Source organism: Ammodytes marinus (genome assembly GCF_949987685.1).
Source record: "Ammodytes marinus genome assembly, chromosome: 2".
Lineage (NCBI taxonomy): Eukaryota > Metazoa > Chordata > Actinopteri > Uranoscopiformes > Ammodytidae > Ammodytes > Ammodytes marinus.
This window is the reverse complement of record NC_137231.1, coordinates 10,057,494-10,084,259: the sequence shown is the minus strand read 5'-3', so window position 1 is coordinate 10,084,259 and position 26,766 is coordinate 10,057,494. Positions and strand designations below refer to the sequence as shown.

Here is a 26,766-nt window from a genome sequence, read left to right as displayed (position 1 = left end):
GATATTTGTGAGATTCTACACCGGATCTCCAGTCTGCTGACAGCAGACAGCCAGGCAGCAACGCAGCGGCAGACTGTACGGCGCTGTTTCTACAATCCACTGAGGAGCATATCTGATGACAGAAAAACGAGCGCTCATAATGGGTTTGTCCTCTTAGTAACATTGCCTGAGCTTGGGACAAAAACGCCGCCTGCATCTTTAGAAAAAAACAAAAAATATCATCATGGGTTCCAGACTGAGCAGACAGAGCAGCCTGGACAATGAGAATTTCTCCAAAAAGCGACGCAAGCTTCTAGATAACGGTGGAGAGAACGACAGGGGCAGCCGGAGCGGCGGGGACTTTCTCTATGCACTGATGCTGAAATCAGACAAACTGCCCGGGATGCTGCGCAGGTCCAACCACAGCCCGTACATGAGGCGAGTGGCCTGGATCAAAGAGATACAGAAGCTGCTCCGAGACCGCAGGATCGAGCAGGCGACCGACGTGCTCAAATTACTGAGGAAGGTATGGAGAAACTGCATAGGGCAAAGTCAGACCTGTTTACACTATTTGCATTGCTGCGCTGCATGCAGCCATACATCCTCCCAGTATAACAAAGCAACAGATGTAGAACATGCACGAGCTTTTTCTCTGTGTGTGTGTGTGTGTGTGTGTGTGTGTGTGTGTGTGTGTGTGTGTGTGTGTGTGTGTGTGTGTGTGTGTGTGTGTGTGTGTGTGTGTGTGTGTGTGTGTGTGTGTGTGTGTGTGTGTGTGTGTGTGTGTGTGTGTGTGCGTGCGTGCGTGTGTACTGCATATGTTCTGCAGGGCCACAGGGGAATGAAAGCCCCTGACCCTGGCCTTTGACCCCAAAGCATGCCCCTCTGTTTCCATGCCTTGAGGTGACTCTGCATGCATGGCCTTTCTTCTCCAGAAGCGTTTGTTTTTGTAGTAAGTAGGCCACTCAGCAGAGCTTTGTAACAGTGACACATAGCTTCTCTGGCAGAAAGGACTTGTGACTCACCACAGTGCGCTCGTGTTCAGTGTTCACACTTGATTTTAAAGGATATCCTCAGCTCTAAACGAGGAAATGGGCAAACTGCGTACTGTGTGTCATTGTATTTCCACAAATGTTATTGTATTAGGCCTGCTGCACACAGGGCTCACATAGAGCCACATCGCCACTTCGCTGTCCCCTCTACATCTGTCTTTGTTTCCTCCACTATAGCCAGAGTGTCATCTCACCTCCCCTTGCTTTATTCTGTTCTAAGACTCCAATTAGCAACCAGCCCCCTCCATGCCCATCCACTTCCAATGTCTCTATCTATCTATCTATCTATCTATCTATCTATCTATCTATCTATCTATCTATCTATCTATCTATCTATCTATCTATCTATCTATCTATCTATCTATCTGTCTATCTGTCTATCTGTCTGTCTGTCTGTCTGTCTCTGGATAGGTGACTTTAAATGGGCTTTATTTGCATGAAAGTTTAAAAAAAAAACAATATTGCCAAAGCAAAGCATCAATATCATCTCTCTCTCTCTCTCTCTCTCTCTCTCTCTCTCTCTCTCTCTCTCTCTCTCGCTCTCTCGCTCTCTCTGTAATCTTGGCAGCAACAGTGACATTGCCAGCAGCAATAATGTAAGCCCTGGAGTCCTGTGTACCACAACACAAAATATTATTTTTCTCCAAAAGGTTTTATTAAGTCTACCGTCTCGATATCAGGTCACAGAAATGAAAATCCAGACTGCTGTCATCATATTATGTTGCGCACATTGCGGTATTCTTTTGAATTTTCAATTTTTGCTGCCTTAATAGAGGAATTACTTATATTTCAATGAGTTTGGATTATATATTTTCTTTTACCTTTTTTGCTGATGAAAATCCACTGGATCATATTAAAAATGCAATGTAATAAGGCCAAAAGCACTGCTGTTTTCACTGCTTTTTTGAAAAAGATTTTGCTTCAGTATATTTGATGAAGTATTCACTTGACAATGACAAAGTGACAAGCAGGTATTGTTGTCCTGACCTAGAATATGTTACACAGGTCTGGCTCCACAAAACTCTTGTAAATGATGTTGGATCTGAATGCTGTGTTTGCATTCAAAGCCTTTTGTCACCTAGTCAACCTAAGATATGTCACATTAAAACACGTGCAATAAAATATGTTAGTGCATTGAAGATGTGACAGCCGCCTTGGTGATCTCATTTGTTTGCTTGCCCTCAGGCCCTCTGTCTTTTCGCTGGTGGCCAATCCAGCATTAATTACTCTGAAGTCCTGACACAGGATGGAGTGGGAGCTCCTTAATCAAGCTGAAGAGATAAACTGGCGAGCCTTGGCTCCATGACAGCCACATCACCGGGGACATGGGGGCGCGCTTCCTCTAAATGAGCTCCACTTTCAAGAAATAAGCCTTACTCTGTCTTTAATGGCAGCATTGCAAGCAGCCAGCCATCTGAGAGATCCAATTATCTCTGTTGGTGGCAGAGTTAATTGGTGTGCAACAGGGAGCCCTGCTCCAGATATGAAAAAGATCTGCGCTTTTGCCGCAGATATATGGGAAGGATTCGTGACTTTCGTGTCGCGAAACTCAGATGGGAGTTATTTTTATACCTTGTTCCAAAGGCACATGCAGCCTCTCCCCCGCCCTGGGTTCAGTCTGTGTTTACTGTTATAACGGGATCCAGTAATGTGGAGCTGTCAACCTCCCACTCAAACTGTCTATGACAATCAATGACGGTTGTGTTGGCTAGAAAAATGTGTGTGCGTGCAGGTGTGCGCATACTGTACAGTATGTGCATGTCTCATAGCCTTGCTTCTTTCATTAAAGTTTCACAGGCTTGCAGCCGTAGTTTGCCTCTTTAGGACATTGAGGATGGATGTGTTGAAGATTGTACAGTTCAGTACACACAGCTGTGCTGCTGCTGTTGCGTGTCTCACCACACTCAAAAGGTTGTCTGAAATGTCCTGTTTTTAGTTGGTTTGATTTGCTCTTTTGGGCTTTGTCACATTTAAGAGTAAGCTCACATCGAATCTGTTAGTTCTGGCCTATTTGCAGTTGTATTTATGTGTTGCACAAACTTTAAAACTAGGTTTACTCAAGTGTTTACTCGAGTGTTGTGAAAGATTAAGGGTTATATAGAGAATATTTTCTTCTCATATAGTGCATGCATAGTCCTTGCAGTATGGGAAAATCCCCTTAACATACTACCCAAAGTGCAATCTTCACGTTTTTCACATCAGGTCAGATGGGAACCAGCAGTTGCCTCATTCGTGTGGACAGTATGCAGCGGGGCATGTTGGGATATGCACCGTGACTCTGTGCTATGGAAGTGTGATATAAAACACAGCGTTCCCTGCGACTCCCCCAAGATTTCACTTTCCTTCTGTAGATGAAAAACGCTCTCCTTTAATGAATATTTAAAACAAAACATTTCTTTTATCTTTTTTTTCCATCTGGAGTCACGTTGCCCCATGACACAGAAGCGCCTCCCTTACCATCACTAATGCATATTTATTTCCTCCCTAGGTCCGAAGTCACACTGTTAGGCACTTGATTGCAATTATTGCAGTATGTTTGTTACAATCCCGTTTTGCTCATGATGCCCCTGATCTTCTGTTTTTTTTTGGCAGGATCTTGGTTTGGAAGGCACCTCGCTCAACGACATCTTGTACAAAAACGCTGCCTTCCTCAACCTGGTGGACCCCATCTCGCACGAGCTTCTGCTCAGCCTGGCCCGAGAGATGCAGTGTCCCAAGAAGGTCGGTTTATTTTTATACTCCCTTCTGTAACACTCGCAGAGCATCCACAAAGATCAAGTTTGATGGTGTACTCAGTGGCGAACTTAGCCATTTTGGGGCTCCAGGCGAACAGTAATTTGGGGGCCCTTGCATCTAATGCCTCATTTCCACCGAGTAGAGCGGGTCGGATCGGAGCGGCTCAGAGCGGGACAGCTCACTTTTAAGAATCTCTGTGTTGTTTCCACCGCGGACCCTACCTTTACTGGTAGGGCGGGGTTTATGACCCTACCCTTACTGGTAGGGCGGGGTTTAGGCTGGACTGCGATATCCGCCGCCAGAATATGGGTCAAACTATAGGGTTGTGGAACAACTGTGGTCAAGCCAGCGGTCTTTCGTTTTTGCTTGGTCAAACCAGCCGCTTCTTTATTTATTCCCCCCGTGTTGTTGTGAGCACAGAGACTGCTCGGTGCAACTGATAGACAGTGAGCGAACAGCGCTGGCTACGTGACATCGTAGCAGTGGGACACAGTGTAGCCAACTGATTATTTTAATGACGAGGAAAAACACCATACAATAAACAGTGCCGCGCTCACATTTTCGCCAAAACAAGACTCTCTTCACTCTAGCCGAGGTGACTACACACGGCGGAAATGATTCTTTCGACCAACTGTGGTCAAGCCAGCGGTCTCTCGTTTTTGCTTGGTCAAACCAGCCGCTTTCTTTATTTATTCCCCCCGTGTTGTGAGCGTGTATTTAGCCTAAAACTATCTAGGCTATGGCGTAAACACAGAGACGGCTCGGTGCAACTCAGTGAGCAAACAGTGCTGGCTGCGGCAGCTACGTAGCAGTGGGACATGTAACTAAACCAACTGATTATTAATGACGAGGAAAAACACCAAACAATAAACAGTGCTGTGCTCACATTTTCACCAAAACACAGACTCTCTTCACTCTTGCCTAGATGAATACACATGGCGGAAATGATTCTTTCGACCAACCAATGAAATGACGGCAGCGTGTAGCTCCGCATTTTCGGTCCGCTTTCAGGCGGCTAGTACCCCTACGGAGGAGTACTGAGATCTGGAGCGGCTCAGAGCGGTTAGGTGCGCTTAAACCGTACCCTACCCAACTTTTTACAAATGAAAAGCCAAACTACCCGGACCGAACCGCTCCGATCCGACCCGCTCTACTCCATACAAGGGATGAACAAAAGTCACTAGCTTTTTTTCATTTTGGATGAGACTACTCAGGTACGTGTCAGAGGCTTTCTTAGCTTGGATTGGTCTAAGAGGATCCCACATCCAGTGGCGGACTCAGGGGGGGGGGGGGGGGCAGGGGGGGCGACCGCCCCCCCTCGTGGCTCAATGGTTGAAAAAGCGCACTAAAGTGCCCTCAAGAGTGGTGAAAACGAGAGGAAATGCCTTATTGGCTGCCCTTTTCACGTGCAAAACATGATTGGGTGCCCTCTAGGATGCCCTTTCATACAATAAATGATGATGATGTGCCCTCTAGAACAAGAAAATTCGATGACGTGCCTTAATGAGTGCCCTTATAGTCCCCTTCTGCCCGTCTGGTGCCCTTCTAGTGCCCTGATAGTGCCCTTCTGCCCGTCTGGTCCTTCTAGTGCCCTGATAGTGCCCTTCTGGTCCTTCTAGTGCCCTTCTGGTGCCCTTCTGCCCGTCTGGTCCTTCTAGTGTCCTTCTCCCCATCTGGTGCCCCCATGGTTGAAAAAGTGTGCTAAAGTGCCCTCCATGGTGGTGAAAATGAGAGAAAGTGCCTTATTGGCTGCCCTTTACATGTGAACAAAAATTATTGAGTGCCCTAGGTTGCGCCTCGATACAATAGGCCTAAATGATGATGATGAGCCCTCTGGAGCAAGAATACGGCAAACCGAAAAGATATGTTGCGGTACTCTAATGAGGTGCAGACGTTCCTCTCTTTGGTAGCCGACGAACGGGGAATGCGAAAGAGGCGTTGCTTTCATGTAGCGTCGCTATGACAAACAGCTACATCGAGTGGTATTTAAATCTCTACTGGATAACAAAGCAAAAAGCGGATTAAGAGTATGTCCGTCCGTACCCATAGTGGAAAAGCGCAATTAGATGCCAAGTTAGAAAAACTTAATATTTTCAGTTTGCATAATCCATTTAAAATGTATATACATTTTTTGAATGTCAAGATCCGGTCCTCATTCAAGTGTAGGTCATTTCATGCAAGAGAGACGATAATAGTCAGCTATCACCTCAACATGAAGGAAAACTTCCTTCAATATTTCCGTAGCTGGCTGTCAGCGGTCAAAGACTGTATGGTAGTGGCACATTGATTTTTCTCCTGTCTAATTTACTTAAATGTTAGTAAAGATGAAAGCAGCAAGGCATCCTCCCTTCTTAGGCTAAAATGTGAAAGTGCACAATGATGTGAACAACTCATTTTAGTGTTTATAAAGTCGCTATAATTAGGGGAAACAGTGTCTTTGAAGCACATTTTTTTCTGGGGGGGACCTCCAGACCCCCCCGTTTAATTGTATGAGCCCAACAGTTTTTTTTTAACATCTACAAACACAGTGTTTGGTGTTTCGTTACATTACATTCTATTTAGCTGACGCTTTTATCCAAAGCAACTTCCTTTAAGTGCATTGAACAATGAGGGTACAAACTCAGAACAACAAGAATCACGTCAGTACTATAGCTGCAAATAAACCAAACTACAATGCGCCACTGTGTGTCCACATGGTGCCCTTTTTATTTTTTCGCCCCTGCCCTTCAAACAGTCTGAGTCCGCCACTGCCCACATCACAGGGTCAAACTGAGCCATTAACTGAACCTGACCCATGACATGTCCATTGCATAGTCCTAGTTCATTAAGTGTGTCAGGTCAGAGGGGCCACGCAGAGGAAGCTTTCTCTCTGACAGGAAGTTGATGATTGCCACTAACATGGATAAAATTCTAGAGACCAATATGACTTTGCTTTCAATTAAATGTGTTGTTTTATTTTTTAAATACACAGTGAATTACAAAATAGCCTGTGTCTGTCCACAGAGTCTAGGCCTATTTGAAATGAAATCTTCAAATATAAAAAAAAAAATTAGGTTATAACCCTGCCTTCTTTAAGCATGGATAGTAGTGACTGAGTGTGCAGGGGAGAGAGAAATATACACAGATAGAGGGAGGAAGAGATAGCTTTATTTTGCTTTTTTACTTAAATTGATCATTGATGGCTTTAGACTGACTCCTGCTGTCTCAAGCCTATCAGCTGTTGTTCTGAACAGCTGTTACACACGGAGGTGAATACGAAATTGAAACTTAACTATCGCCTGGCTGGGCTGACTTAAAGTGGAGCAGCCAAATATAGCCTAAACTAATAGGCCTAAATATTGTTACAAAAATACAGGCAATGTGTTGTGTGATTTTTGTCAGTAGCCTACAGTAGACCTAGAGGCTGGCCCCGATCGCCACTAACTGTTCTGTAATACACGATCGCCGATCACGTGAACACACAGGCCTGCGTCTTTTTTTTGGCATATGCATCCAATCCGCGGTTCACGTGGGTCCCAAACCGTGAGGGTTGGTCCGAATGGACCACGGATCAACCGTGATCCGTTGCACCATTAATTATCTCCATCAGTTTGTTGACACACATTCACGTCATTAGCATAGCTGCTGGCTGAGCCAGAGCCACTGGATTGACAGTAGGAGCTGGAACGTTACCGGTTAATGATGTAGACAGCTGTTCTTCCGTCTAAGGTCCCGCTGCCACCGCGCTGGGTGCTGTAAAAAAGCTTAATAGCTTCGGCAGCTTTGAAGTCCTGACTTTGGTCCTTCTTCTGTTTGTTTTGTGACCCTCTCTCGTATGTTCGCTTCATTTTGGTATAGGTAGGTTAGGTTTATCTCGTCTCTCTCTTCTCCCGCTATTTAGCCTACTTTTTTGGATTTACGTGTGAACGTGCAGCGTCATCCAATAGTATCCAGCTGCAGCCCCGGAGACAAACACCCTGGCGTGACGGAAGTAACTGGTGTGACGGACGTTACCTGTAGATTTTATTTTTGCAACGTCATAAACTTCTAAGTTGTAAACAACGTCAAACGATAACAAGACCGCAGACCGATACTAATAGACTAGCAGGAGGGGCCCTCAGATTTCCAGGTACCCCTACCCGAGGTAGAACAAACCTCAACAATGATTTTTTTTATCTTTAGAATGTCCTGTTCATGAAATTGATTCTTGAGCACTTTTATCTTTGGGCGAAATATGTTTTTTTGGTTATTCTTTAGAACTACCCCAGTCCCTCAAAAAGAGCCAAATTAGGCCATTCCGAATAGGGGATATGTGACAAAAAAGCCCATAACTTGGGAATGCTCACTCTTTTCTTCATCAGATTTGCTGAGGTACTAACCAGGTGTCTGTCCCACATCACCAACAAGTTAGAATGTAATTTACCAAAACATTTATTGAAATAGAGTCCTGTATACAGAGCTTTAGTTTAGGCGGAAATGGTACTTTTGTGGTGATAGGAAAAGAGGGTTCCTTTACTTTTCTCTCAAATATCACCAAAACATAAATCCCTGCCAAATATACCATTTATGTATTGTCTAGGATGCTATTGAACAATAACCAGTGGTTGTATGAAGATATATATTACAGTTCAATTTCTAATGAGATTTTTCTAGAAGTACTCCTCCACTGAAATAGCCATATTAGGACATTCCGAATAGCCTATAGTCCAGCAGATATGTGAATGCATTGTGCTTTTTATGATACAAACATGAGCTTTAGCACACTGTTAGAGCATGCCCTAAGGAAGATTTCTGGCTATAGGGCCATCGCCAATTTTTCCTATGGCCCCCACGGCGGCCATTTAAAAAAATGTACTTATAGTACCAGTAGCTTGGGTTGTAGAGCACCTAGGATCTTGATTAGGGTGTCTAATCCTACATTTTCAAGGATGGACAAGGCAATGGTGCTATTTAAAACATGCTAGAAAGTACCCAACTTCATATATCTGGCATTCAAGGAACACAATTGTGGTAAAACCTTCAAATATTAGCGGAGTTATGCATATTTTCATGAATTACATAATCAGTTCATGAGTTGTATGCTGACCTTATATTGTAAGCATACAACATACAACTAAAGTAAATATATTTTTCAAAGCCTGAACAATACATCAGTTTAGCCTGTTTGATAGGTTGCTATTTTATCCGTGTAACCCTCTCTGAGTAAGTCAACATTGCTCTAGGTTCCAAAGGAGCTAAGTGATATAAACAGTTACCACAATGAAAGTGCCAGGCAAGGTAAGTTGCAAGCAGTAACTTTTACTCACATAAAGTTGTAGGTCACACCCAAAACACATATGCATATACTGTTCATTATTTGAAAATAAAAACATGGGCCATTTAAAATAAACAAGTGTTGTCAATAGTCCTTTTAGTCTGTATGTTTTGTGATCACTTCCGGTTAATCAATCACTGTCAGTGGTTCTCTGTTAAACTGTCTGTAACTGGTCCTGTGACAGTTCTTAGAAAGGATGTGTGCAGCAGTCCAATGGATGTGTGAATCCTGGCGACTGGTGTGGCCCTACCACATGTGGAGTATTTCATGGGTCGGTTCCTCGTCCTGGAAGGATCACACTGGGAGGCTCGCCATGAATGGAGAGGGATCTTCACAGTGGATCTCACTCTGTGTAAATGTTATACAATAATCATAGTGAAGCGTAACAACATTGTTAACACCAAGAATTACACAATGTAGCGTATACTTCCCTTTTTCTATGACCAAGCCAAAACCGTTCGCCATGATTCACCATTCTATGAATGTGGTGAAGAAGGCAGTGGAGATTCTGAATCCTGCTCAGGTACCAATCATCACTCTGGATCAACCTCTGTATGCAGTGGCAAAACAAATCCAGTGGACTTGGCCTTCAGCTCATGGTGAAGATAACTTTATTGTGATGTTTGGTGGGTTCCACATTGAGATGGCAGCAGTCAAGGTACTTGGCGTCATCTTGGAAGGTAGCGTGTGGACAGGAGCACTTGTGCAAGCTGGAGTTGCTACAACAGGGACAGCAGATTACTTTCTGAAATCCTGTCAATCCTGCCAATCAAAGAACACATCAAAAGGAACAGCCTCCCTTTATTCAGCCGGCCTCCAGTCCGAGAGAAGTCCAGGACCTTACAACAGCTCTCATCCCTGAAGAGTGACTGCTCCCTGTTCTCTAGGCTTTATATTGTATCCCAGATATGTGATGGAAGTCTGGATGAGTTTCTTTTAGCTCGAAAAACCAGGCATGTCCACTGGCATTGTCACAAATGGGCAAGCTAAGAACTGGAACCAAGTCAGACTTGGTGGGCTGTTTGGCAAACCTGATTTCATCACAAGAGAACAAATCCAACCCCATTGTACAGGTCAACATACTTGATGGGGCTCGTAAACATGCTACGACTTGGTGCTGCTGAGACCTTTTCTAAATATTCACAGAAGGTGTTCTCACCATACATCCTGTCTAAGCTGGAGCATATCAGCAGAGTAGATGTTGTATGGGATCAATATTTTCCTGACAGTTTAAAGGCGGAAACAAGCAGCAAGATAGATGCCAGGAAGGAGAACAGTTCAGCCTTATTGTTGTCAATGCGCAAAAACTCTGGCCATTTTCGAGGAATGGCACTTGACGGCTCAACTCTTCTACGAACTCCCTGAAGGGCCTGACAGACCTCAACACTGAAAAACAAGTTATTAGCAACCATTATGCTGAAGTCCTCTGCACTCAGCCTCGAGATGTAGAAGTTCTTGCACTATGCACACATGAGAAGGCAGATACCCACATACTACTGCACCTTGGAGATGCTGTGAAGGAAGGGTATAACAGTGTATCAATATGCACAGTTGACACAGATGTGTTAGTACTGGTAGTGACTGCAGCCCACTCTCTCAACATCAATGAGCTGTGGGTTGCCTTTGGAGCTGGAAAGAGTTTTCGGCATGTAGCAGCACACAAGATGGCAACGGCACTAGGTCCAGAACGATGTATCGCCTTACCGGGGTTCCATGCCTTTACTGGATGTGACACAGTGTCATCTTTTGGTGGCAGGGGTAAGAAAAATGTGTGGGATACATGGAGGAGCTTTGAAGAAGCCTTCTGTGCATTTGCTGCCACACCTGACTCCATAGACAACTGGATGGAGCCTCTGGAGTGATTTGTTGTATTGCTATATGGCCACACCAGCAGCCAGTAATCTGTCTATCAGGCAAGAAAGCAGCTCTTCACCCAGAAAGGGATATCAATTGAGGGACTTCCAACACAAGCAGCACTGATGCAACACAAAAAGAGGGCTGCCTACTAAGCTGTTCACTGTTGGGGACATATGATGGTTTCAGCCCCTCAACTCCCATCACCAATGGGGGTGGAAGTGGAAGGCCACAGGCAGATGGGAATTTCACTGGGCCGCACTACCAGGATCGATACAGGCCTGTTGTAAACTCCTCCGCTGTGGATGCAAAAAGGGGTGCAGTGGACATTGCAAATGTGTCAAGGCAGCACTTCCGTGCACTTTGCCCCTGTGGTGGACTGTGTTTTCAGAAATAATTATAAATGTGTTGATGGTTTTATTGTTATTTAATTCCCTGAATGCCAGATGTGTGCGTATGTAGTTTAGCATGTTGTAAATAGTACCACTGCATTCCTCATTCTTGTACAAGTAGAATTAGGCCAATTTTGTATGTTCAAATGATTTATATGCATATGTGTTTTGGGTGTGACCTACAACTTTATGTGAGTAAAAGTTACTGCTTGCAACTTACCTTGCCTGGCACTTTCATTGTGGTAACTGTTTATATCACTTAGCTCCTTCGGAACCTAGAGCAATGTTGACTTACTCAGAGAGGGTTACACGGATAAAATAGCAACCTATCAAACAGGCTAAACTGATGTATTGTTCAGGCTTTGAAAAAGATATTTACTTTAGTTGTATGTTGTATGCTTACAATATAAGGTCAGCATACAACTCATGAACTGATTATGTAATTCATGAAAATATGCATAACTCCGCTAATATTTGAAGGTTTTACCACAATTGTGTTCCCTGAATGCCAGATATATGAAGTTGGGTACTTTCTAGCATGTTTTAAATAGCACCACTGCCTTGTCCATCCTTGAAAATGTGGGATTAGACACCATAATCAAGATCCTAGGTGCTCTACAACCCAAGCTACTGGTACTATAAGTACATTTTTTTAAATGGCCGCCGTGGGGGCCATAGGAAAAATTGGCGATGGCCCTATAGCCAGAAATCTTCCTTAGGGCATGCTCTAACAGTGTGCTAAAGCTCATGTTTGTATCATAAAAAGCACAATGCATTCACATATCTGCTGGACTATAGGCTATTCGGAATGTCCTAATATGGCTATTTCAGTGGAGGAGTACTTCTAGAAAAATCTCATTAGAAATTGAACTGTAATATATATCTTCATACAACCACTGGTTATTGTTCAATAGCATCCTAGACAATACATAAATGGTATATTTGGCAGGGATTTATGTTTTGGTGATATTTGAGAGAAAAGTAAAGGAACCCTCTTTTCCTATCACCACAAAAGTACCATTTCCGCCTAAACTAAAGCTCTGTATACAGGACTCTATTTCAATAAATGTTTTGGTAAATTACATTCTAACTTGTTGGTGATGTGGGACAGACACCTGGTTAGTACCTCAGCAAATCTGATGAAGAAGAGAGTGAGCATTCCCAAGTTATGGGCTTTTTTGTCACATATCCCCTATTCGGAATGGCCTAATTTGGCTCTTTTTGAGGGACTGGGGTAGTTCTAAAGAATAACCAAAAAAACATATTTCGCCCAAAGATAAAAGTGCTCAAGAATCAATTTCATGAACAGGACATTCTAAAGATAAAAAAAATCATTGTTGAGGTTTGTTCTACCTCGGGTAGGGGTATCTCGAAAACTAAAGCCTTTTTTGAGCACTTGCTGCTAGACTATAAGTTTGTGTTATTTATATTGTTTTGGCGATTAGGTTCAGGCATCACAGCTGGGTGATTAGGGCAAGGGGACAGGGAGATGCTCGGCAAAAGAGGCTTTCCCCTCAGGATGGAAGACATCCAGCACCTCGCATTCCAGTTTGCCCAAAAGAAAATGATAAAGGGCTTCTCTGAAACCAAGAAAAAAGCTGGCTACTGCTGGTTTCAAGGCTTCTTGAAGAGAAATCCTACCCTAAGTATAAGAAAGCCCGAAGGTATTTCTGCCGCAAGAGCAGCTGGCTTCAACCGGCCAGTAGTAATGAAGTGGTTCAGCGAGTTGGAGGACATTATCAAGTCCCTCGGCCTCGAAAACGCACCAGACCACATCTGGAATTGTGACGAGACTGGCCTGCAGGATCACTTTCTCTCCACCAGGGTGGTTGCTGAGGTCAGGGGATCATGCTTCGAGGTAACGGCAGGTGAAAAGGGAGTGACAACCACCTGCCTTGCCAGTTTAAATGCTGCCGGTGGGTACGGCACCACCATGATAATATTTAAAGGGAAACGGCTGAGGGCAGAGTGGCTCCTGGGCTGTCCACCAAACACCGTGGTAAGGATGTCGGATAACGGTTGGATAAACAGCCAGCTGTTTTTTGAGTGGGGGAGGCAATTCGTGTTACAATGCCTCCAAAGAGACGATCCACGTCCACATGTTCTGCTCCCCAGATGGACACAGCTCCCACGTCTACAACATGGACTTCCTCAACCTCATGAAGGAAAACAATGTGCATGTTGTTGGATTGCCTGCCCACACAACCCACTACCTGCAGCCGGCAGACAGGGCTTTTTTTAAAAGCCTTAAAGGCCTACTTCACCGGTTTGAATATGAAGGTGTATTGAATTCTGAGATCCTATGTAGTATAAATGTGCAAAAAAAATTGAAATTGGTTCATCCTAGCCTGAGAAAAGGCAGAAAGAGTGGTTTTTTTAACCCTATATTAATCTTACTGTGACATCACAGTAAGATAAACATAGGGTTAAAAAAAAACCTTACTTTGTAAATATTACTGTGATTTCTCCTACTGTGACATCACAGTAATATTTACAAAGTAATTTTTTTTTTAACCCTACATTTATCTTACTGTGATGTCACAGTAAGATTAATATAGGGTTAAAAAAAACACTCTTTCTGCCTTTTCTCAGGCTAGGATGAACCGATTTTTTTTTTTTTTGCACATTTATACTACATAGGATCTCAGAATTCAATACACCTTCATATTCCCACCGGTGAAGTAGGCCTTTAAGCACCACTGGAGGCTGGAAGGGAGGGCTGTCACCAGGGAGAGTGGGGGGAAGAGGCTTGACAGAACATTGTTTTTGCCTGTGTTTTCCAAGGCCTGGAGCAAGGCAGCGACCCCTTCAAATGCCATATGGCTTCCGGGGCAGTGGGATCTATCCATTAAATCCAGCCCACATTGATGAGGCCCTCTTTGTGCCAAGTGAAACAACAGAGAGACATCTACCACACCTCCATCCTGAGGCCCATCTCCATCCTCACCTCCATCCTGAGGCCCATCCTCTGCATGGTCCTGTGATAGAAGCCACTCTCCCTCAATACCTCCACCCTGAGGCCCATCCTCTGCATGGTCCTGTGATAGAAGCCACTCTCCCTCAATACCTCCACCCTGAGGCCCATCTCCATCCTCACCTCCATTCTGAGGCCCATCTCCCTCCATACCTCCACCCTGAGGCCTATCTCCTGCAGGACCCTCTTATGCCCAATGATGCTATACCTGTGGCACATGAGGTTGAGGTCGAGATTGTGCAGGCGGCAGTGTCCTTCAAGGACCTTGTAAATGTTCCCTTCAGAGAGAGGCCAACAGCAGTCCGGAAGAGATCAAAACCACCTTCCATTAACCTGACAAGTGAGCAGCATTTCGAATACGTCCAGGGGAAGGGAAAGGCGAAACAGCAACAGCCAAAGCCAAAACCGAAGCCAAAGCCAAAGCCAACACAAACGACAAATGATAAGGAGCCATGTGTAAAATGCAACCATGCATATGGGGACAGAGGTGACCCAAAAGCAACAGAAGGGTGGCTGTCCTGTGCTGTCTGCAGCCAATGGTACCATGAGACATGTGCGGAGGAAAATGGTGTGCTCGATGACGATGGTTCTTTTATTTGCAAGGACTGCTTCTTCCTTATTTAAAGTTTGAAGTTAGAAAGCTTCCTGAAAAGTTACTGTTTCACTGTTGTTGTTTACAGCAGCAGGGCCCACGTTTCTGTTTACAAATGCATTTTAGACTTTTGTTTAGTTCCAGGTTCCTTACAATTATTTTGGTTTGGTTTATGATATAACAATTCTTAGAATTACATAGACAGTAAATATGTTTTGTAAATTTACTGCAGGCTCTGTGAATGTTAACAAATCCCCTCCTCTGAAACTGCATAGTGCACATTTAAAGGAATGATGAATGTTAGGGATTTAAATTGGATTAGTTATAGTAAATTAATAAGGCTTATTGTTTCTAGCTTTTTCTTGAATATTAATTAATTTTTTTCAAATGTGTTTCCTACAATGTTTTATATTTTACACCGTAAAACACAACACATGAATTTAGATAACATACATTTTAGTGATTTATGGTCGATTTAAAGTGGATTAGATAACACCTTGTAAAAAGTAATATTTATTGTTCTATGAATACACATTTTCATAATGAGCTACTTGTCTTTGTCATTTTTTCACAATGCTTTTAAACAAATTGGTGATATTAAGCCTGACACACATAAAGTAAGGTGATTGAGGCTCTTTTTTTTAGGATAATATAAGTGTCCCAGATTACCAAGTGACCTGTCCCACATTATCAAATTCAAGCCGAAAATTTATTTTGGCACACATTACACTAAAACGTGTGGCATTTCTCTGCTGGGCACTATATCTACATTATTTATTCTGTTCTTGTGAGAAAACATCTTGGGGTTTTCAGAAATGTATAATATGTTGAGATTATGTGTTAGATAGATGTCGCAAAAGGTCGCTGAAGTCAAAATTGCGAAAAGTGTCCCACATTACCCAAATTCACCCTAGAACATTGACGGAACACCGCGGCGGCCATCTTGAGTACGTGACGTCACATGGAACAATAAAAAAGACCGCAGACCGATAGGCTACTAAGTTTGTGTTATTTATATTGTTTTGAGGATTAGGTTCAGGCATCATAGCTGGGTGGTTAGGGTTAGGGCAAATGAGTGACGTAGCAGACATGTCATGGAAGCTAAATAGTCAAAAATCACGTCCGTCACACCACAGTTGCTTCCGTCACGCCTGGGTGTTGTTGTCACGCCAGGGTGTTTGTCTCCGGGGCTGCAGCTGGACTCTACTCGCGTCATGAGCGTAATGTGTAATGGAATAGCCCATGTAGTGCAGACTGAAGGGGGGTGCACGGTTGGCAGAAAGGCCGTCAAAACGCGAGTAATTAGACATCCCGATGATACTATTGTGAAGAGATTTTTTATAAAAAACAATAGATATGGGGCAAAATATAAAGAGGGCATTTTGGGGGCCCCAAAGGGGCCGGGGCTCCAGGCAATTGCCTGGTTTGCCTCAATGGACGGCCCGCCCCTGGGTGTACTCAGCGTAAGATAGTATTCTCCTAAAGACAGTCAAACTAAAAAAAAACCTGCAGGCTTCCTTTTCTTAAAGGTCCCATATTATGCTAAATGCACTTTTTAAATTTGTTCCAACATATCCATGCGTCCACGGTGTGCCTAGAGACTGCCAAAATATCCAAAAAATAACAATCTCTCCTTTTCTCACTCTCCCCTTTTCTGAAACCCCCACCCCTCCCCCTCAATATACTCCAGTCAGAATTCTCCCAGTTTCTGACCTCACAAACGGGAAAGCCAGAAGCTTCCACTGTGCAGCCCACACCCCTATTTCTTATTGGTCCACGGCCCTGACAGACAGAGGGCGAGGCGTATCTGGCTTCGCTTCCGGACAGGGGGCGGGGGCAGCTCAAAGATTGTATATTTACGAGGGGAGCTGCAGCTCTTTTTAAAAAATAGGCCATTGTGAGATTAGCTGAACATCAGCATAGTACAATAAATTATCTGAAAGTTTTTTTCAGCAAACAATTAAAGAAAAACCAAGACCATATAATATGGTGTATAATAGAACCGAAAAGTGTATAATATGGGAGCTTTAACTTATGAGTTCTCCAGATCAATGGCAATCCCATCTGAGTGTGATATCGACCTACATTTCTACAGACGGATGGTTGAAATACATTCTGCAGGCACGTTACTTATAAGCAGCTGAAAATACAGTAGTCATTGCTGTTTAGTCCCGGATATTTATAGTTTTTAATTTTCTTTCTAACATTTTTTTCAATGCCGTTTGCAAAATTCATGGAACCATGCTTTTCTCAATCTTGAGATCTCACGCCTGAAGAACTCCTTAAACTGGAGTGACATGTGCACATTTGTACAATTACAGGCGACAACCCTCAAGGAACAAAGCAGCCTAGCACATTAAAATAGAACAGAAAGAAAATCCCACATCACTTTCAATTGTGTATATTGAAATATTTTTGATGTAGGCAATGGCCACCAGCAAAAACAACGTGGTTAATGAACTGAAATGACCAATGTTGGTGGCTGTGTTGACTCTCCCCCACTCCTCTGTACTTCCTGTGTTTTCCCCACCGACGCTGCACACTGCATGCGATTAGATTTTCTTGCTCCAGCACGGCGGCTAAATTGTGTTCTGCTCAGGAGTGTAGCTCAAGGCGTCATGAATAATAACTAACAAAGCTTTCTTTTCTGTTGATGCGGAAGAACTTATGGTCGCAGGTTGATAAAGTTTAGAAAATGGAGGAAACTTTGCAGCATTGATTTGTTAAGATATTTGCAAACAAAGACAGAACAAGACTAAGTCATCAGAAAAGCAGAACATCTCCCATTGAAAGCTGCTGCTTCACCCCTATTAGTCTCTCTGGTCTGTGTGTCATAACAAACACTCTTTTTGCTCTTTTTTTCCACAGGATGCTGACACCATAAAGTCTTCGGATAAAATCTGCAGACAGCTGATCTACCACCTGACCCCGCACTCCAAGTGGCTGAGGCAGAGCATGTCCAGACGGAAATCCCAGGCCTGGTAAGCTCTCCTGTCCAGACAGCCAGCCTGTAATAAATCTGCTGCTCCGCACAGCAAAGAACAGGGCTCGGCTCTATGTCACACACACTCTGTACACATTTCCATCTTTGTAGCTGACATTGAAATGGGACAGAGCTGGCCATGGGCTGACCTGACAGGATCGTCATGGTCACCACAGCTGTCAATCATCTTTCTTTTTCAAGTGCTCAGGCCAGTGGATGTGTGTTGCCACTGGCCCCTCTCTCTTAAAAATGAACACAGCAACACATGTTCCCCTCCTTTAGCTCAAGGAAAGCTGTGAGGGTGTCATGTTAAAATGTAATTACATGTGTCCTTAAGGAACATTAAATTGCTTTGAATGTGAAAGTTTTTGCATACGATTTTGCACTATACACACATGGACACAAGGTAAGGCCAGTGCAGCGTCTTCCAAGGCCCTATTTTTCGCTGCACTGTGTAGGCTACTTAGATCTCTCTTTGTCAAGGCTACTAAGATATCTCTTTGTCAAATAAAAATATAGAAAAATTCATCCATACACCTTAGTTAATTAAGGTTTTGCCAACTGATAGAAATGTGTGAATGTTAGTTGTTTGTCCGATGATTAGGGAATTATCCTATTCGTGTGCCTAGGTGTTGCTCAGTAAACCTATTCATGACCACAAACAGGCTATCATAATTCTCTCTGGTGTAATTGCTTATTCCGCACCGGGCTGCAAATGATGCATTCATTTTCTGTGGGTGAAAATAAATTCAGGATAGAGAGGGACACAATGTGAACACAGGAACATGAGACGGATTCATTCAGAGTCATTATGAGGTGTCAACACGCAGAATAAGAGGTAATTGGGAGCCGTATTCTCAGGGAGTCAGACACAGGCAGGTCTTTGTTTTGCGCGTGTGGCTTTTTGAATCAACCCAGGAGGAAAAAGACACAAGGTTTAACCAACGCCGACAGTGTGCAGATACATACGATTGCTGAATTCTTAGCTGAAGGGGCTTTTTTTTTCACTTAGTCATGTTGTTGGCTTCATCATCCCACAGGGAGAGAGACGGGTCTGACACTGCCTGAGACAGCAGGAGCAACATGAATCATTAAAACAAAAATCCACCCTAAATCAGAATAATAATACAGTGGAGGCTGCGAGCACTGACAGCTTCGCCTGCCGTTTGTGTTCATGAACAAATACCTGTCAAAGCTACAAAGAGACAAGACGGGGGCCCCTCTGCTGCGCGCTATGAATAGAAAATTCATCTCACAAACTCAATTTCTGGAGAAATTCTTTTCTGGGTCAGCGCTTCTATAAAAGCAGTTATGTTAATATTTCAATTCTGACACAAATATTCCATGGGTAAACATATTAATCAATTGTTTTCGAAGAAAGACCGTGTTGGACCTGGCTAAATGTGAAGCTGCAGCCAGCAGATGGTATACTCAGCTTTGCATGAAGGCTTTAAATAAGGAAACAGCTTGCTTCTTGACAGAAAGTAACAAAACCGCCCACCACCACCTGTAAAGCTCCACATGTAACGCATTATATATCTTTGTTTTAAATCTCGTTTTGTGCTAGATGGTTGCTTGGCCTGTTAAACCACAACTTGATGTTGTTACACCTAAGGAATAAACAAAAGATATGTAACATGTACAAAGCTTTAGAGGAGTTGGGAGGCAGACTTTCTACTTTTAGACAGAGCTAGGCTAGCTGCTTCCCCCTGATTCCAGTCATTATGCTATGCTAAGATAACCATCTAGCTTCATACTCCACAGACATAAAAGGGGTGTTAAAGTCATTTCCCCCCAAAATATTAGACTATACCTTCCATCATCATATAAGGACATGACTCTCCACAGTAACAGAAAAATCCTGTCATTTATATAATGTTATGGTGGATTTTACCTTCCTACAACTACCATCTTTGTTAAGCTGTTGGCAAACTTCCCTCATCATTGCAAAAATGCCACAATCCGTCCTATGTGAGGGTTTCTCTGCACTCAGAAACAGCTCAGTCCATTTTAATGCCACCGGATTGTTCATCCCTTCATTATCCAGCATTAGCACTGCACACCAGCCGCTCTAAATACTGTACACGCATTTTTGCACAAAATGCTATCCTGAATTAATGCCTGCATCTCGCTAATCCTGTTAATCTAACTAGTTTATTTGGTTTTAGCTAGAAATGTGTTGTTGTATTTTTTTCTCATGTAATGAAAGAGCTTGACAATAAGCGCGACAGAAGCAGTGATCCAGAAATGTTGCCGAGGCGATTCCACCTTTAAGGGTAATTGCGTTTGGGAACAGAAAAATCTCTAACACTTTTGTGACCTTTTATCTATTCATCTTTCACAGCACTATCAGTCGTATTTGACCTCATATATACCTTGTTCTTTTGTCCCCCAAACACTCAGTGACAAAATAATAAAACCTACCATTTAGTGGCCGCTGCCATTTTAGTTTCCACCTAACTTATCTTACAGTAATTAGCATTGTCAAGTCCTGTTTTTAATGGCATTGCAGCAGCACGTGCAAATGAAAGCTCCCCCTGGAACCCATCAGTCATTTCTACTGATTGTCTCTTGCTTAAGTCTTCCTCTTATGCCAGGACAAAACCGAATCAGTACACTGCTCACAGTTAGGACACAGTGTTCAGACCAACTCCTCAGGTCGTGTTTTCCCATCTGAACGTCCATTCAAGCAAAAATAAAAATGGAGGTGATATTTGTGTGCAGGAACTGTCTTTATTGATATGGACTGTGAGGTTGCATCGCTGCACCATGAAGGGCTATGCAGTGGTGTGTGTGGGTGTGGGTGTGTGCGTGTGTGCGTTTGTGTGTCATTTCTATCTATGTATTATGTATATACTACAGCCAAAAATTGAAATGAGAACAGCTGTGATTAGACGGCTTATCTCGTGTCTCTCTTGCGCTGTCTGGCTCCTCTGGCCATCAGAGGGCTGAAAGGAATGAAAGAGCGAAGCTTGGCCCCTAAATGACTCTGCAAAAAAAACTAAACCGTGTGGGCAATGCAATAATATCCCAGGGGAGAGCAAGGGGCAAATGAGCTCCTGCAAAATACAAATCTAATGTTGAAATAAAACAGATTCTTAAGACAGCTGTTACTTTTCACCCACGCAGGTTATTTCCAGAAGCATGCATTTTTACTCATTTTTGAGAATAGCATTTCATCACAATTTGCATCAGCCAGACATGAATATATCAATACATCATAAGATTTGATGGATGCTGACTGAATTCAAATGCTGCCTCATTATATGAAATCAATGGCACACTGAAGGATGAGCCTTACGTTGAGACAAGAGACACACACTGCTTACTCACTGTGGGAATACTTAATAGGACAGGTTCATTATGTAATGTAAATTCAATTGATTACTTAATTATGAAATGGTTATTTATTAGATTACTTGTTGCATGTTGATTGGTGAGCATCCACTATTGCTAAAATGTTGATAGCATTTGAGTGATTGCTGGCTTTAGTTCAGCAGTTAAGGTGGTGCACTGGGGGATTATTTTCTCCCTTGCCTATTGCTTAGGACAGCTATTTAGCAACATACTATTAAATGGGATTTGGTTCGTAGTCAAGAACACCACACCTCTGAGTAATTTCTTTTTAATCCCCTTTCACTAGTCGACCTGTACACTATGTTTTAATCTGACACCTGTTGTCAGTGTCTTTATGGATGCCTGGCTGCGCTAAATTATCAGTGACACCTGTGTTTTCTGGTATCGGATTAACCTGGAGGAAGGATGAGACATGCCTCAGAAATCCATTTGTCGTGCTTCACAAAGTAGATAGAATGAGACTGCCAGAAATAGACAGACAATGAAGGAGTTGTGTGATCAAAACCCCATTCACACCTGCAGGAAAGCCTCTGCCGGGTTACGGCCATTAGGACCTTTGTGCCTCTGGAGAAGATGAGGTTTCTGCTGTGTGAAAAGCTTTGGCTACCAGACAATGTAAGGGGGAACAGCAGCCTGGCTTCATTAGTGGCTTTTATACTCCTTTTATTTGTATTTTGCAATTAATACAAATGCTCTAAGGCGTACAATTTCTGCTCATCAACCTATCATCTGCTTCTGTAATAAAACATTCAGTGCTGCGCAGGACACGACACATCCTTTTTCGATGCAACTCTTTAAAGTGACTGGTACGGCAGTGAATGTCATAGTAAGTCAGCGAGTGCTGGAGGATGTTATAATTCACTATGACACAGAGTTAGCGTTACAGTCAGGTTTAGATGAGCAAGTATGAGGGGGAGTGTGTAATGACATACTGTATATTCTCAGTAACGGCTAATTCTTCAGAAAATTATCACTCATGTTCAGACTCCGCTTCAAATCCAGCTGTTTATGTGACACAATACCCTGAGGGGATTTAAGGTTTTCAAAGGCTGTGAGTCCATGTACCAAAACAGACAGGATACTCCGTATGTACGCGTTAAATAAAGTTATGAGGTCAAACAAAGACATCATAAACATGCAGCACTTTTTTTCAATAAAGTCAGTGCAGTAGTTGATAATGAAAATAGTGAACATTTTCAAAATCACTGGATCATTTCCACATGAAAACTACTCAATCTTCCTTTGTCCAACATTTGATCCAATATCACCTATTATTGTTATCTGGTTTAGAAGACATCTTGCTAACTTGAAAAGAAAATATGACAGAAAGCATCAATTCCTTGATTCTGGAGATAATAAAATCAAAAAACCAGAGCATTAAAAACACATTCCACTCTTTCCTTTCCCTGTCATATAAATCTTTTCCTAAAACCCATCGTAGTTTCCTTTGAAACTCTTTTGGCCCTCAGCTATAAGGAGCTCTTTGCTCCCGGCTGTCAGAGCTTTTAGCTCAAGCTGCTGGCTCGTTCGGATGTTTTGGCTCCTCTGTTTACACTGGTAAATCCCAATGCTGGAGTCTCTGTGTCAGCCTTCCGCTCCATGCCTGGCCCAGATACCCCCTCCTTATACAACACATGAAACACAACAGAAAACCAGGGCCTTGTTTCCAAGTCACAGAGTACCTTGGGCCAAAAAAGGGACTTATAAAAACTCTTATAAGAACCCACTGCAATATGCACTTTAATGAGGCCAAATATACACTTCTCTTTCAATGCAGCATTCTATGTGCATCTTGTGATCTTTTTATGTTGTTTGAGCCACAAACTGAACGGCAATTGTCTGTCGCTATGTGATAGACAATAAAGTTTTTTGAATTTTGAAATAATTCAAACATCACTTCACCCTCCAGCGAAAACCTATACTGTTATGTGTCTTTTCTTAAGAAAGAGTCATCTAACTCTCTTTCTCTTCATCCCCCCCCCCCAACAGTCTGAAGACAACCCTACAGAAGAAGCTATCCAGTGAATCTGTCGACCTTTCTGGCATACCCCTGTCCAGCCGCGACGTCCGTCAGGTGGCCTTCTACCTCCAGAACAACAGAGACAGTGTGATGTCTGTGGACGTCAGCTTCACCGATCTCCAGGACGAGAGCCTGAAGCTCCTCCTGCCCCTCCTGGCCTCCATGCCCAAGCTCAGCACCCTGGCTCTCAACGGCAACCGCCTGACCCTGGCCATACTCAAAGACCTGGCCGAGATGCTCAAAGACCCCAAGATGTTCTCCAACCTGTCCTGGATCGACCTGGGCAACAACGTGGACATTTTCACCATGCCTCAGCCGCTGCTGGTCGCGTTGCGTCGGCGCTGTAGCCTGAAGAGCAGTCTACCGACGATATACGAGTACACGGAGGGTCAACCCTACAGCTACCACCTGGAGACCTCCATCGAGGAGCCCAGCCACTACGAGGAGGAAGAGGAGGAGGAAGAGGAGGTGGAGGATGACATGGGGAACAAATTCCAGGTAGAGCCGTGGGCTTTGGGGGAGAAACAGCTCTCCAAAGACTTCACCCTTCACTACTGTGAGAGGTGATGGGGCTTTCCCTCTATGAGGCTCCTTCAACTGTGGTTGACGCGTCGTCCCACAGCACCCTGTTAACTTCCTTCGCCCTTTCGCCCTCACAACATGAGCCACCCCTCAAAGGCACAGGGAAGACCAATGCCCACATTGTGAGCTTCTTGTCGTCTTTACACGGCTACCAAAGCCATTCCTAACCATCTCTCTCTCTCTGAGTTAACCCACACAAGATGACGGTGAAGCGACGAAACGGCAGACTTACTGTGTTGGTGGATGGTGCTCTTGGGAACAAGGTGCGGTTTCATTGGCTGGAAGAGTTAACGAACCGGTGGTCTCTCTTTCTCTCTCTCTATCTCCCTCTCTTTCTATCTTTCTCTCTCTCTCCGATAGTGGCAGCTCAAGAGCCAATCCCAAGGAGATTCGGATCAGTTTGTTGGATGGAGGAGCAGCATCCCGGCAGTGGCTGAAGTGGAACCACGAGCTAGTTTGGAAAACAGAGAGGGTCCCACTGGGTTCTCTACCAGGACTGAGACTATCCCTGGCAGGCAGGGCCTAGCTCCACATTGTGTGTACTCTGTTAATCTCTCAACAAAAGCTATGACACAAGTTCAACAGACTATACAGCCGACGACCTGTCACGTGACGCCCGGCAAAACTGCTAGGTCAAGACTTTTCGCGTTTTTCCCCCCCTTTCCAAATGTCCAATTGTGAATACCTGCGCATCCCTTGTGTAGAAATGAGGACACAAAAACACAGCTCTGTTGTGTTTTCCATGGGCTATTTTTGTGCACTTTTGGTGGAACAAAGCAATCTTAGAAGGCAACAGGTAGGACTCAACAATGGTCATCTGTCACTGATTGTTTTTGTACTACTACTGCAGCCTAAATGCTGATATTATTTGTAATTATTGAGCTGCTGTTACATCACCACAGTGTTTCAGTGTATTTATTTGTATTTACTCTACAGTCAACTGTTAATATGAGCCACTGAATCTGAGTAGTGCCCAACCTGCCCGTCCTACTGCCGTTTGTCCATACAAATATGTTGTCTATTCCATTTATTAATGTACTTCAGTAGGGCTGTGTTTGTGTTTAGACACAGCCAGGACTGTTATCTACTAGTTTTAGTCTGTCTACAGTAGCACATAATGATTAAGTTAGATGGACTGAAACACTGCTGTGCACTTTAAGGCGACTCTTTTTTTATTTTATTATTTTTATTTTTTATTTTCTCTATATCATATACTCTGTGTGCATTGTTTATAACTATTACAAAGCTGAAGTTGAACGCAAACCGTATTAAGGTAAAGTGAAGACCAAAAAAGTCATGATTGTTTGAAGGATAATAAAAATAAAAAAATAAACCTGCATCGCCACATATATAATAATTGTTTAAGTGTGTGATATATGTAACAGTAAAATGTCTGATTACTGCTGTAATGATTTTTGTTATTGTTTTGGTGTCGCGTCCTATGTCCAACTCAGTTATTATAATAATGACTATGAAACTGAGCGATGTGACCTCCTCCTGAATGGTAAACAAAAGGGGACGTGGATGATGGATTACACAATAAAGCAGAAAATAGCTGAGTAAATGTAAATTACAGTCAGAGTGGACATCTTTCACGTTGAATGTTTAATCTGAATGCTGGAGACAACGGCCAATCTGTTCCTAGTTTCTATTTTGTGTCTCAATGTCTAGCTCTTCCTTATAGCCTGTGTGTACTTGTCTCTCTGTCAACACTGACTGCCAATAAAAGAACCCAGCCCAACCTAGAAGTGATGTCTGCTTTTTATTTTATATTGAAGATCTCCATAACAAAGAGTGCCTTGACTGGCTTAAACATTTGGGTCACTAGCCGAATCCGCAAACAAAAAGAGGATTGATTTATGCAGATTAGTCTGCAAATAGGGTAATAAAAGCAATCAGCTCGGACCATGCTTTTTGGGATTGGTTGCTGGAGTGCTGCACTTGTTTCTGAGCCAGCTGATCTTCTGCACCCAGGGAAGCGCCTAAGCTGCCATTGTTTGCGTGGGCAAGGCAGGGTGCTCATCGAATGGGGTCCAACCTGTGATCCTCCACTGGCAACTTGTTTTTGTCTTCCAGCTGCCAGACATGGTAATGTGGCATTTGCAACAGGTGGCTCCTATAAGGTCAGTGCACAGTGTGAGTGTCACACCCCCCGAGGTCCAAATACCATATGACAGGGCAACAGAGCCCACCTCGGACATCACCACCATCTTATCTGACCTTTTCCCTTCAGGATTGATTCATTTCCCCTCAATTTTTGAGTGGAATGACAAAACAAAACTCTGTTCATTCGACGTACTTGTGTGAATTGAAAACATTTCCCATGCAGGCCTTTGAGCAGTGACATAAAGTGTGTTATATTTCCCCAGATATTTTCTCTCAGGAAGCTGCTCTCCTGTCTGTATGTGTCACTATTTGATTTGATTGTCTAGCTACAGCTGCTGCATGCTCTGGCTCAAAAATGAAAGATTATTCATGAAAAATGGCCCAGAGAAGTCACACAGACTTCACAGTTTACAGAATACATTATGGCACAGAGGGGTGGATTTACAGATCCTAGTCAAGCTTAACTTTGGTGCATTTGGCTTAGATTGCGACCAGGATTATTTATTTTTGTCCTTTTTATTCTATTTTTGTCCCCTAAGATTCGTTAAAGCTATGTATGTATGTAACTCTTTATTTGTTTTGCAGCTTCTCTATGTGACTAAACAAACGTACTGTCCATTTTAAGGACGTTTCTCAGACAGCATATTGATGTCGCTGGGCAAATTAAAAAGATAGATCGGTATTTCCATTTTTTAACACAATATTCACTTCAGTGTAAAAAGAGAACGTGTTTTATTTGAATATTACAAACAATTTCTATATTTCATTCACTGTATATTCAATAAATGGAGACAGTTTATGTACCAAAGGTAAAAAGAACACCAGATAACACCAGATAAGAACAAGTTA

At 43.2% G+C, this 26,766-nt stretch overlaps 1 protein-coding gene across 1 annotated transcript; it reads left to right on the top strand.

Moving 5' to 3' along the window:
- Window positions 1-223: 223 nt before the first annotated feature.
- On the top strand, window positions 224-23,796 carry lrrc75ba (leucine rich repeat containing 75Ba; the record flags this gene model as incomplete). Its single annotated transcript, XM_080051001.1, has 4 exons — window positions 224-505; window positions 3,621-3,749; window positions 17,738-17,850; window positions 23,199-23,796. The coding sequence occupies 4 exons, from the start codon at window positions 224-226 to the stop codon at window positions 23,794-23,796; spliced, it is 1,122 nt and encodes a 373-aa protein (XP_079907127.1).
- Window positions 23,797-26,766: the final 2,970 nt, after the last annotated feature.